We start from the raw sequence: 13,463 nt of genomic DNA, 5'->3' as shown, positions 1-13,463 counted from the left end.
AGGGGAGTGGCATATTCGCTCTGTGCAACTACAAAATCCTTAGAACTCCACACATGCGCAGTTCATTTATTAGTTCGATTTCAGGGTGAAAGGAGCTCTCCCGCAAGTAACTTTTCTCTAAGTCAAACAGCAGACAGACCAGCTGTCCCTCCGTTCTTTCCAACACAGACAAACAGTAACACTGAACAAAACGCACAAACCAACACAAAACATAGAACACAAATCCTACTTCGAAGTTTCTTAACTTTACTATCTTCACTTATTCTACTGTAATCTGCAGATTTATAGTTATTTTCTTATCCATTACAAATCCTCTCTATACAATCATAACGTCCTCCCTGGGGCTAATAGATTTTAACAATTTTGAAAACGTTCTCTCAAATGGAGACTCATAAGGTTTTAACCGTAATTAACATCTTTCCTTACCAAAACTAAAACCCCTGTTCTCAACCAAAACATATACAGTGCCCTCCACTATTATTGGCACCCCTGTTTAAGATGTGGTCGAGGACTTCCAAAAATTCTCCTTTTTTTTTTAAACAACATAGAACCCAAATGCAAAAAAAGTGAAAAATCCAACCTTTTATTTAAGTACATTACTTTGGTGGTAAAAAAAAAAAATCACACATTTAGAAAAAAAAAAACTTGAAATCATGTGTCCCACAATTATTGGCACCACTAACAATTCCGCTGAAAATTGTAATTGATTTTTTAAAAAATATATTTTTCTGTAGTTGCTAAAGTTGGTCAGGGTATCTAGGAACTTTTTATTAGTAATTAATGACTTCCTGTTTCCCTGGGGTATAAATATGACGTGACACAGAGGCCTAATTCTCTTACCCATTTGTCAACATGGCAAAGACAAGAGAACACACCATTCAAGTAAGGCAGATTTGTGTTGACCTTCATAAGTCAGGCAATGGCTACAAGAAAATAGCCACTCGCCTTAACTTGCCCGTATCTACAGTCAGAGGAATCATTAAGAAGTTTAAAACAACTGGAACAGTGACAAACAAGGCTGGAAGAGGTCCCAAGTTTATCTTGCCACAACGCACAGTGAGGAGGATGGTAAGAGAAGTAAAAAAAAGTCCTAAGCTCACTGTCACAGAATTGCATCAAAGAGTGGCATCTTGGGGTCACAAAGTCTCCAAAACAACCATCAGACGCTCTCTACATGCCAACAAGCTGTTTGGGAGGCATGCAAGGAAAAAGCCTTTTCTCACTAACACTCACAAACGTAAACGTCTGGAGTTTGCTAAGCGGCACTGGGACTTCAACTGGGATTGTGTGCTTTGGTCAGATGAGACTAAGATTGAGCTTTTTGGCAACAAACACTCTAAGTGGGTCTGGCGTAAAACAAAAGATGAGTATGCCGAAAAGCACCTCATGCCCACCGTGAAGTATGGTGGAGGATCTGTGATGCTGTGGGCCTGTTTCTCTTCCAAAGGCCCTGGGAACCTTGTCAGGGTGCATGGCATTATGAACGCTTTGAACTACCAGGACATTTTAAATAAAAACCTGATGGCCTCTGCCAGAAAGCTGAAGATGGGTCGTCATTGGGTCTTTCAGCAGGATAATGATCCAAAACATGTGGCAAAATCTACACAAAAAATGGTTCAGCAGTCACAAACTCAAGGTCCTCCCATGGCCATCTCAGTCCCCAGACCTCAACCCAATCGAAAACCTGTGGGGCGAGCTAAAGAGGGGAGTGCATAAGAGAGGACCCAGGACACTGGATGATCTAGAAAGATTGTGCAAAGAAGAATGGTCAAAGATCCCTCTCTCTGTGTTCTCCAATCTTGTGAAATGTTATAGGAGGAGATTAAGTGCTGTTTTGTTGGCAAAAGGGGTTTGTACAAAGTATTAACATCAGGGGTGCCAATAATTGTGGGACACATGATTTCAAGTTTCTTTTTTTCAAAATGTGTGATTTTTTTTTTTTACACCAAAGTAATGTACTTAAATAAAAGGTTGGATTTTTCTCTTTTTTTGCATTTGGGTTCTATGTTGTTTAAAAAAAAAGGAGAATTTTTGGAAGTCCTCGACCACATCTTAAACAGGGGTGCCAATAATTGTGGAGGGCACTGTATATGTACGGTGGGGAAAAAAAGTATTTAGTCAGCCACCAATTGTGCAAGTTCTCCCACTTAAAAAGATGAGAGAGGCCTGTCATTTTCATCATAGGTACACGTCAACTATGACAGACAAATTGAGGAAAAAAAATCCAGAAAATCACATTGTAGGATTTTTAATGAATTTATTTGCAAATTATGGTGGAAAATAAGTATTTGGTCACCTACAAACAAGCAAGATTTCTGGCTCTCACAGACCTGTAACTTCTTCTTTAAGAGGCTCCTCTGTCCTCCACTCGTTACCTGTATTAATGGCGCCTGTTTGAACTTGTTATCAGTATAAAAGACACCTGTCCACAACCTCAAACAGTCACACTCCAAACTCCACTATGGTCAAGACCAAAGAGCTGTCAAAGGACACCAGAAACAAAATTGTAGACCTGCAACAGGCTGGGAAGACTGAATCTGCAATAGGTAAGCAGCTTGGTTTGAAGAAATCAACTGTGGGAGCAATTATTAGGAAATGGAAGACATACAAGATACAAAATGATCACAAGAACGGTGAGCAAAAATCCCAGAACCACACGGGGGGACCTAGTGAATGACCTGCAGAGAGCTGGGACCAAAGTAACAAAGCCTACCATCAGTAACACACTACTCCGCCAGGGACTCAAATCCTGCATTGCCAGACGTGTCCCCCTGCTTAAGCCAGTACATGTCCAGGCCCGTCTGAAGTTTGGGAGAATGTCATATGGTCAGATGAAACCAAAATAGAACTTTTTGGTAAAAACTCAACTCATCGTGTTTGGAGGACAAATAATGCTGAGTTGCATCCAAAGAACACCATACCTACTGTGAAGCATGGGGGTGGAAACTTCATGCTTTGGGGCTGTTTTTCTGCAAAGGGACCAGGACGACTGATCCGTGTAAAGGAAAGAATGAATGGGGCCATGTATCGTGAGATTTTGAGAGTGAAAACCTCCTTCCATCAGCAAGGGCATTGAAGATGAAACGTGGCTGGGTCTTTTAGCATGACAATGATCCCAAACACACCTCCCGGGTAACGAAGGAGTGGCTTCGTAAGAAGCATTTCAAGGTCCTGGAGTGGCCTAGCCAGTCTCCAGATCTCAACCCCATAGAAAATCTTTGGAGGGAGTTGAAAGTCCGTGTTGCCCAGCGACAGCCCCAAAACATCACTGCTCTAGAGGAGATCTGCATGGAGGAATGGGCCAAAATACCAGCAACAGTGTGTGAAAACCTTGTGAAGACTTACAGAAAACGTTTGACCTGTGTCATTGCCAACAAAGGGTATATAACAAAGTATTGAGAAACTTTTGTTATTGACCAAATACTTATTTTCCACCATAATTTGCAAATAAATTCATAAAAAATCCTACAATGTGATTTTCTGGATCACATTTTTTTTTCTCAATTTGTCTGTCATAGTTGACATGTACCTATGATGAAAATTACAGGCCTCTCTCATCTTTTTAAGTGGGAGAACTTGCACAATTGGTGGCTGACTAAATACTTTTTTTCCCTACTGTATATATCTCTAACATAAATCTTATCATAGCATGAGTCGACACACAGCTGAAACACAACAGAGACCTCTTTATTTTGCGCACACACCCACTCTCTTTCTCTCACACACACATAATCAACAAGAATGCATCCATTCATACGGTCCTTAAAAGCATGCTTCCGTCGCTCCTATTTCCTTTATATACTTCCTAAATTTCTGCTACCTTGAGTTGCAGATATTCAACGAGAGGCTACTTCGGACATATACCTCGTCAACTATATACCGAGAGGTAACATACAATCGAATGTGTATTCTACAAACTCACAGTCCCTTAGAACTGACCCGAAAATTAACCTAGTTACTTCACAGGATTTGTGGCCCATCTAATGATCGCCTCGTTTGAGGGCTTCCGTAGATCAGCGACGTCCTAATTAGTATACATTTTTCCTTAGTTCCTTGTCCCTTATTTCTTCATTCTATTCCTTTTTCCCTTTAATTTTATTCAAGCCAAATATCCCTAGGCCCAGTGTTATCAATTCCTTTAGACACTCCCCCCTGTTTGCGTTGTTTCCAACGCAAACAACTTTTAGAAATTTAGAACGGAATCCAATCACACAGCAATAACAGCAAGGCACACAGGTTATTCACGGTGCGTCCCCCCAACGCACACACAGTCATACAAACTGACCAGTGCCCAAAGTTGTGAGAAAGCTCACCTTATCTGCAGGCCTCTGGAGCGGGAGTCAGCACTGAGCCCATGATGTAACGCTGAAATAGACGCAACACGTCCCAAAATCCTCGTCGCCAATTTCTGTCGAGACAATGCTGCAATGCTGTGTTGACAAGGAATCCGCTGACACTGTACTTGATTATAACTTTTATTACATCAAAGATTTCAGCATCAATTTACAGATTTCTGCAGAATCTGGAGAACAACTAACCCAATCTCAAATATGATTATTCTCTCGTTCCTTTATTCAAACATGGTATATCCTATGTAACACAAAATGGCGTGTTTTGAATAGACCAATCCCTGGCCTCCACATATCCCCATGTCCACTGTTTTAGGGGGCCCCTATAGTAACACTTTTCAGATGTTTCAGCAAAGCAAAGTTAATTTAACCAACAATATGAAAACCTCAGCCAAAGCTATAAATGTTCAGATACTACAGAGGATACTATGGTGTTGAATGCTGAGCTATAGTCAATGAACAGCATTCTTACATAGGTATTCCTATGTAAGCAAATTGAAGTGGGTCTAGAGTTACAGGGAAGGTAGATGTGATATGTTGGGCTCCCGAGTGGCGCAGCGGTCTAAGGCACTGCATCTCAGTGCTTGAGGCGTCACTACAGACCCCCTGGTTCGATTCCAGGCTGTATCACAACTGGCCGTGATTCGGAGTCCCATAAGGCGGCACACAATTGGCCCAGCATCTGCGCATGCTCTGAGGATGCGGCTAGGGATGCCGTCTGGGCCGGCAGCCTTGCGAGGGTTAACACGCTTAAATGTCTTACTCACGTCGGCCACGGAGAAGGAGAGGCCACAGTCCTTGGTAGTGGGCCGTGCCGGTGGCATGGTGTTATCCTAAAAGCGGGCAAAGAAGGTGTTTAGCTTGTCCGGAAGCAAGACATCAGTGTCGGCGACGTGGCAGGCTTTCCTTTTGTAGTCCGTGATTGTCTGTAGACTCTGCCACATACGTCTCGTGTCTGAGCTGTTGAATTGCGATTCCACTTTGTCTCTATACTGACGTTTTGCATGTTTGACTGCCTTGCAGAGTGAATTGCTACACTGTTTGTATTCTGCCATATTCCCAGTCACCTTGCCGTGGTTAAAGATTTCAGATCCTCAAAAAATTCTACAGCTGCACCATCGAGAGCATCCTGACTGGTTGCATCACCGCCTGGTATGGCAACTGCTTGGCCTCTGACCGCAAGGCACTACAGAGGGTAGTGCGTACGGCCCAGTACATCACTGGGGCAAAGCTCCCTGCCATCCAGGACCTCTATACCAGGCGGTGTCAGAGGAAGGCCCTCAAAATTGTCAAAGACTCCAGCCACCCTAGTCATAGACTGTTCTCTCTGCTACCGCACGGCAAGCGGTACCGGAGTGCCAAGTCTAGGTCCAAAAGACTTCTCAACAGCTTCTACCCCCAAGCCATAAGACTCCTGAACAGCTAATCATGGCTACCCGGACTATTTGCACTGCCCCCCCACCCCATCCTTTTTACGCTGCTGCTACTCTGTTAAGTATTTATGCATAGTCACTTTAACTCTACCCACATGTACATATTACCTCAACTACCTCAACTAGCCGGTGCCCCCGCACATTGACTATGCAATGGTACCCCCCTGTATATATAGCCTCCCTACTGTCACTTTATTTTACTGTATATATAGCCTCCCTACTGTCACTTTATTTTACTTCTGCTCTTTTTTTCTCAACACTTTTTTGTTGTTGTTGTTTTATTCTTACTTTTTTTGTTTAAAATAAATGCACTGTTGGTTAAGGGCTGTAAGTAAGCATTTCACTGCAATGTCTGCACCTGTTGTATTCGGCGCATGTGACCAATAAAATTTGATTTGATTTTATTTGATTTGAAATGCAGTGGTTCCCGCTCTCAGTTTTTCGCGAATGCTGCCATCTATCCACGGTTTCTGGTTAGGGTAGGTTTTAATAGTCACAGTGGGCACAACATCTTCATACACTTCCTGATAAACTCAGACACCGTTTCGGTGTATTCGTCTAAATTATTTTCGCAAGCTACCTGGAACATATCCCAGTCCGCGTGATCAAAACAATCTTGAAGTGTGGATTCCGATTGGTCAGACCAACGTTGAATAGTCCTTAGCACGGGTACTTCCTGTTTGAGTTTCTGCTTATAGAAAGGGAAGAGCAAAATAGAGTCGTGGTCAGATTTACCGAAAGGAGGGTGGGGGAGGGCCTTGTAAGCATCCCGGATGTTCGTATAGCAATGGTCGAGTGTTTTAGCAGCGCGAGTTCAACAGTCGATATGTTGATAGAACTTCGGCAGCCTAGTCCTCAGATTTGCTTTGTTAAAATCTCCAGCTATAATAAATGCAGCCTCAGGATATGTGGTTTCCAGTTTGCATAAGGTCCAGTGAAGTTCTTTGAGGGCCGTCGTGGTATCGGCTTGAGGGGGGATATAAACGGCTGTGGCTATAACCGAGAAAACTTCTCTTGGGAGATAATACGGTGATTGTGAGGTATTCTAGGTTGGGTGAACAAAAGGACTTGAGTTCCTGTATGTTACTACAATTACACCATGAGTCGTTAATCAAGAAACACACACCTCCACCCTTCTGCTTCCCGGAGAGATATTTATTTCTGTCTGCGCGATGAACTAAGAACCCATCTGGCTGGACCGATTCTGACAGAATATCCAGAGAGAGCCATGTTTCGTGAAGCAAAGGATGTTACAGGCCATGATGTCTCTCTGCCTGTCAGAAGCCACCAGATGAAGAGTAATGCGCTGCATAGAGGAAGGCTGGAGATAAAAACACAGATGTGAGCAGTGAGCAGACCGAGACCAGCCACGGGAGGTATGCATGTGTGTGTCCCAAGCACCAGCTGTTCCAGGCGACTGTGTGATCTCACTCTCCGTAGCCAATGTGAGTAAGACCTTTAAACAGGTTAACAATCGCAAGGCCGCAGGGCCAGACGGAATACCAGGACGCATACTCACAGCATGGCCTGACCAGCTGGCAAGTGTCTTCACTGACACTTATTCCTGACCCGGTCTGTAATACCAACATGTTTCAAGCAGACCACCATAGTCTCCGTACCTAAGAAAGCAAGGTAACCTGCCTAAATGATTATCGCCCTGTAGCACTCACATCTGTAGCCATGAAATGCTTTGAAAGGCTGGTCATGGCTTACATCAACACCATCATCCCAGACACCCTGGACCCACTCCAATTCGCATATTGCCCCAACAGAGCCACAGATGACGCAATGTCTATTGCAATTCACACTGCCCTCACCCATTTGGACAATAGGAATACCTATGTAAGAATGCAGTTCATTGACTACAGCGCAACATTCAACACCCTGGGTCTGAACACCTCCCTCTGCAACTGGATCCTGGACATCCTGACGGGCTGCCCCTAGGCGGTGAGGGTAGGCAACAACACATCCGCCACAGTGACCCTCAACATGGGGGCCTTTCAGGGGTGTGTGCTTTCTTGCTACCTGTACTCCCTGTTCACCCATGACTGTGTGGCCGCGCACGACTCCAACACCATCTTCAAGTGGTAGGATTGATCAATGATGACGATGAGGCTGCCTCATCGTCATCATTGATCAATCCTACCACTTGAAGATGGTGTTGGAGTCGTGCGCGGCCACACAGTCAGAGACCTGGCAGTGTGGCGCCAGGACAACAACCTCTCCCTCAACGTCAGCAAGACAAAGGAGCACGCCCCCATGCACTTCAATTGGCTGTAGTGGAGCGGGTTGAGAGCTTCAAGTTCCTCGGTGTCTACATCACAAAGGAATTAACATTGTCCACACACAACCACACGACAGTGTCTCTTCCCCCTCAGCAGGCTGAAAAGATTTGGCATGGGCCCTCGGATCCTCAAAAAGTTATACAGTTGCACCAATGAGAGCAACTTGACTGGCTGCATCACTGCTTGGTATGGCAACTGCAAGGTACCGGACCGCAAGGCGCTACAGACGGTGGTGAATACGGCCCAGTACATCACTGGGGCCGAGCTCCCTGCCATCCAGGACCTCTATACTAGGCGGTGTCAGAGGAAGGCCCCAAAAATTGTCAAAGACTCCAGCCACCAAAGCCATAGACCAGGGATCATCAAATAGATTCAGCCGCAGGCCGATTTCTTTCTGGAGCGGATGGTCAGGGGGCCGGAACATAATTACAAATAATTTGTAGACTTCAAATTGGCCGCAAGAAGACCAAACAGATATAATGTTTGACTAAAACATGATAATTTCAAACCTTGCTAACATTTGTATACGATCACGTGTCTCTCTATTACTTGGGAATACTTGGGAACAGATTTCTTAAATAAAATCACTTGGAGCTGATTTCCTGGTGTTTTTACAGTATTTTATGTCCAACAATGACAATTCTACACACATATTTATTTTTTATCTTTTATTATTATAATTTTTTGCTCAAAAAACTTGGCCCAAATTCAGCCAGCGGGCCGCCAGTTGGGGAACCCTGCCATAGACTGTTCTCTCTGCTACCGCACAGCAAGCGGTACCAGTGTGCCAAGTCTGAAACCAACAGGACCCGGAACAGTTTCTACCCCCAAGCCATAAGACTGCTAAACAAGGCTACTAAATAGCTAACCAAATTGCTACCCGGACTACCTACATTGACCCTTTTTTGAACTAACTCTCTTGCACTGACTATGCACACACACTGGATTCTACCCGAACCCCAATACACACATAAACACACACACACTACATATTCCCACACACACATAACATGCACACACATACATACTGGCGCGACACACACACTCACACTCACCACATACACTGCTGCTACTGCTCCACATACGCTGCTGCTACAGCTGGCTATTATCTGTTCTGTTGCCAAGTCACTTTACCCCTGTCACGCCCTGACTCAGGGGACTCTTGTATGTTGAGTCAGGGTGTGTATATTCATGGTTGTGCTTTTTCTATGTGTGATATTCTAGTATGTGTATTTCTATGTTGGCCGGTGTGGTTCCCAATCGGAGGCAGCTGTCGCTCGTTGTCTCTGATTGGGGACCATACTTAGGCAGCCTTTTGGCACTGTCTAGTTGTGGGATCTTGTTCTGTGTAAGGTTTGTTGTGTTGTACCTTTGGACTTCACGTTTCGTTTCCTTTGTTGTTTTGTCGTGTGTTTAGCGTTAAATAAACATGTACGCATATCACGCTGCGCCTTGGTCCGACCCGTCTTTAAACGAACGTGACAACCCCTACCTATATGTACATAGCTACCTCAATTACCTCGTACCCCAGCACATGGACTCAGTATAGTCATGTCTTTTTACTCCTTATTGTTATTTCTTATTCATTGTGTATTTATTCTTTGTCACTATTTCTATTTTTCTTTGTTATGTTTTATCTTTAACTCTGCATTGTTGGAAAAGGACATGTAAGTAAGCATTTCACTGTTAGTCTACACCTGTTTACGAAGCATGTGACAAATAACATTTATTTTGATTTGATTGATTTTATAAGGGAAATTAAATTCCTGCCCTTTATCTTGTTAGAAAATAGACCCTAAAAAAGGTACAGAAGATAACATAGGATGTACTAACGAGACAGCGAATGATACCACCTTCCAGCTCGCAGAGAATAACGTGACATGGTTATGTAATTGAATGTGGTTCCCATGCACATGGTGCAGTAAGTACAGATTAAATCACATATGTGACCAAAAGCAAGCTCAAACTCACACTACAGTATGTAATCTGGCTCTGATTGCATCCCACTTTAATCTTCTTAAAAAGGAAATGAAACAGAATCAAAGACTGCATACAGAACATTTCCTAGAAGCTCATTTTAGTACCAGCCACCAGCTGTGGCTTGGTTCCACAATATATGTCCATAGCCCCTGATGGTGAACAGCCTTCGTTGTGTTTTTCGCTGATGACCAGCCTCATTGTGTTTTTGATGGTCACCAGTGATGTCTAATTCCTATTGGAATCCAGCCTGAGTGTGGATATTCAACAACCTTTATTCACAAACAATCTGCATTCAGAATGACTGACAGGGTTAGAAAGATGAATAAGTGTGACTACCTAAACCAGCTATGGGCAACTTAGATGGGGGTGGGGGCCTAAAAAAAACGGAACTCATCATGGACTGCAGTGGCTCGTTGGTCTGCGTACCCACATCCATAGAGTTTAGATAGATGGCCGCTAGAATAACTTACCATTCAAAAAACAATTCTGACATGAGCTAATTGAGTGACTGCTGATGCACAAACAAATTTATATTATTCTAACTCTCAATAGTAAGTTGAGACCCCGACTGAGTGAAATTGGTCCACGGGCCTACAAAAGGAGGGCCTTCAGGCCACCAGTTGCCCATCCCTGACCTAAACCATCTAAACTGGAAAGACCATTTCAATAATGGGTGCAATAAGTAAGTCCAACTAACACATTGAATTAGTTTAGGAAAATGTATTTTATTTATCTTTGTGTAGCATAAGATAAATTCATTGATTAATTAATCAAATCAATCAAATATGTTTTTGGGGGTCACATGCTTCGTAAACAACAGGTGTAGACTAACAGTGAGATGCTTACTTACGGGCCCTTCCCAACAATGCAGAGAGAAAAAAATAGAAATAATAGAAAAGTAATAACACAATGAATAAATACACAATGAGTAACGTTAACATGGCTATATACATGGGGTACCAGTACCGAGTCGACGTGCTGGGGTACGAGGTAAATGAGGTAGATATGTACATATATGTATCTTATGCTACACAAAGATAAATAATATACCTTTTTCTAAACAAATCCAATCTGTTAGTTGGATTTTTTGCACCCATTACTGAAATGGTTGTTCCAGTACAGATTGTTTAGGTAGTCTCATATATTCATCTTTCTAACCCTAGTATCAGCATTTTGAATGCTGATTGTGGGAATCCTCTCTGCCTAGATTCCAATCCGAATTGAACATCACTTTGCAAGCCAGTATAATGTGACTTGATGCTGGTTTTGCTTTAGCTTATGCTGGTCACCGGTGTCCAAAACCCAGTGAAGGCTAGTCACCAGCAAAAACACAACAAAGGCTGGTCAACAGCAAAAACACAACGAAGGCTGGTCAGCAGTAAAAACACAACGATGGCTGGTCTGCCAGCATAACCAGCTAGACCATGCTGGTCAGACCAGCTTGACCAGCTAGACCACGCTGGTCAGACCAGCTTGACCAGCTTCCGACCAGCAGGGGCCCTCACACACTCACAGCTCACAACAAGTCAATGTGAACAAAGCAGACAGGACTCCCTAACCTATGGTTGATGAAGCCCAGACCACTCTGGCATTTACGTCCCCCTCATACGCCGCTTTACTTTTTTTTGGAGGCTGTTACTTCATTTTCCACTCCCTGCAGAAAACATTTCAAACCACCCGATGATTTACTGGTTTTCCAGTTTGACCAAAACACTCTCTGGCTCTCTCACATGGCTGCCTGTAACACTGTGCCATAGCTCAGAAACATGACAGGCAGCCTCTGCTAACAGTCACAAATTCTGCACATCATAGCGAAGGGCAAATGGCCACTTGTGTGGCGATGATAAAGGCATGAATCCCAGACTGTGTGAGGGCTTGTAGATGGATGGAATGTAGATGACCTCCCATGCTCTTTGATATCTTAACACCTCTTACGCTTATCAACTGACTACATTCTGTTCTGTAGACCATATACCACCCCCCACCCCGTCTCTCTCCCGTTATGAAGAGGGGAAAAGTCATTAAGCACAAATGGGGAGGAGTGACCAGCTCGTCATTTGCTATTGCTTAAGAGGCAAAGCTCAGAACCACAGACAGACAGAGAGAGAGCCAACAGAGGTCTGTGCAAGGGTCTGGGAATATCCGCTGCACTTTCACTCTATGGGATACAACAATGGCATACTGCTATTTGGGGGAACGCTGGCAAACATAATTTGGAAGTAGGTGTCTTTTGAGAGACCGTCAAGTATAATCTCCAGTTTTGTTGGGGTCACAACAGAATTGGCTGATGCATGGACCGGTAGCTTGACATTGGAATTGCCTTTCTGGGTTTCAATCAAGTCGTAAGTTATTCAATCATATAGTCATATTTCATGTTTTATTATTTTTATTTTATTTTTTATAGCAACAGACTTGACAGCGTCTATTGCTAAGTAATCATGAAAGATAAGGTATGGACTTTCCTGGACTTTCTTCCATGAGCCACTCACTCCCCCCTCACTAAATCAGAAGTGAGTGTGGGGCAGCATCAGGGTGGGGACAGGGTGTTCATGATGGGGAACGTCATGCGTGGCGCTGTGGCCTTCATCCCCTCCGAGCGCTGCCAGCGTTTCCTGGTGGGCGACCTGAAGGAGATGCCTCTTGATCGGACACTAGACCTGAGCAATTTCCAGCTGCGTCGGCTTCCTGTGGCTGCCTGCCTGTTCAATGAGCTGGTCAAGCTCTACCTGAGTGGCAACAACCTGAACAGCCTACCTGCAGACCTGCAGGGCCTGAGGAAGCTGCAGCTCCTAGCTCTAGACTTCAACTGTTTCGAAGAGCTGCCTGCGGCGGTGTGTCAGCTACCCCAGCTTAACATCCTGTATCTGGGCAACAACAAGCTCTGGAGCCTCCCCCGGGAGCTTGGTGAGTTGAAAGAACTTAATACCCTGTGGTTGGAGACCAACTGTTTCACTGAGTTCCCCAGTGTGGTATGCGACCTCCCCAACCTCAAGACCCTCCATCTGGGGTACAACCAGATAAGCAAACTGCCCATGGAGCTCGGTGGGCTGGAGGAGCTGAGGAGTATCTGGCTAGCCGGGAACCAGCTGTGTGAGTTCCCGCCAGTGTTGCTTGCCATGCACTTTCTGGCCGTGATCGATGTGGACCGCAACAAAATCCGCCGCTTTCCCGGTCTCTCTCACTTGCAGGGGTTGAAACTGGTAATCTACGACCACAACCCCTGTGTGAACGCACCTGTGGTCGGGGAGGGGGTCAGGAGGGTTGGACGCTGGGCGGACAGCTCAGATGATGAAGAGGATGGTGAGGATGGGTCGAAAGTGTGTGAGACTCTGACTGAGGTGAAGGAACTTGCCTCAGAGCTTTCCTCAGAGGGAGAATTGAACTCACTACTTGAAAAGGGTTGTGGAAGCGTCTGA

General features: G+C 44.4%; 1 protein-coding gene across 1 annotated transcript; it reads left to right on the top strand.

Annotated features, from left to right (window-relative positions):
- Positions 1–12,596: 12,596 nt before the first annotated feature.
- On the top strand, positions 12,597–13,463 carry LOC311134799 (leucine-rich repeat-containing protein 10-like; the record flags this gene model as incomplete). The annotated part of the gene is made up of 1 exon (XM_084168583.1): positions 12,597–13,463. One exon carries the CDS (start codon positions 12,597–12,599, stop codon positions 13,461–13,463), a length of 867 nt encoding a protein of 288 aa, XP_084024709.1.

This window comes from Coregonus lavaretus (assembly GCF_964263955.1).
Source record: "Coregonus lavaretus genome assembly, chromosome: 9".
NCBI classification, from domain to species: domain Eukaryota; kingdom Metazoa; phylum Chordata; class Actinopteri; order Salmoniformes; family Salmonidae; genus Coregonus; species Coregonus lavaretus.
This window is presented reverse-complemented; position numbering and strand designations above follow the sequence as displayed.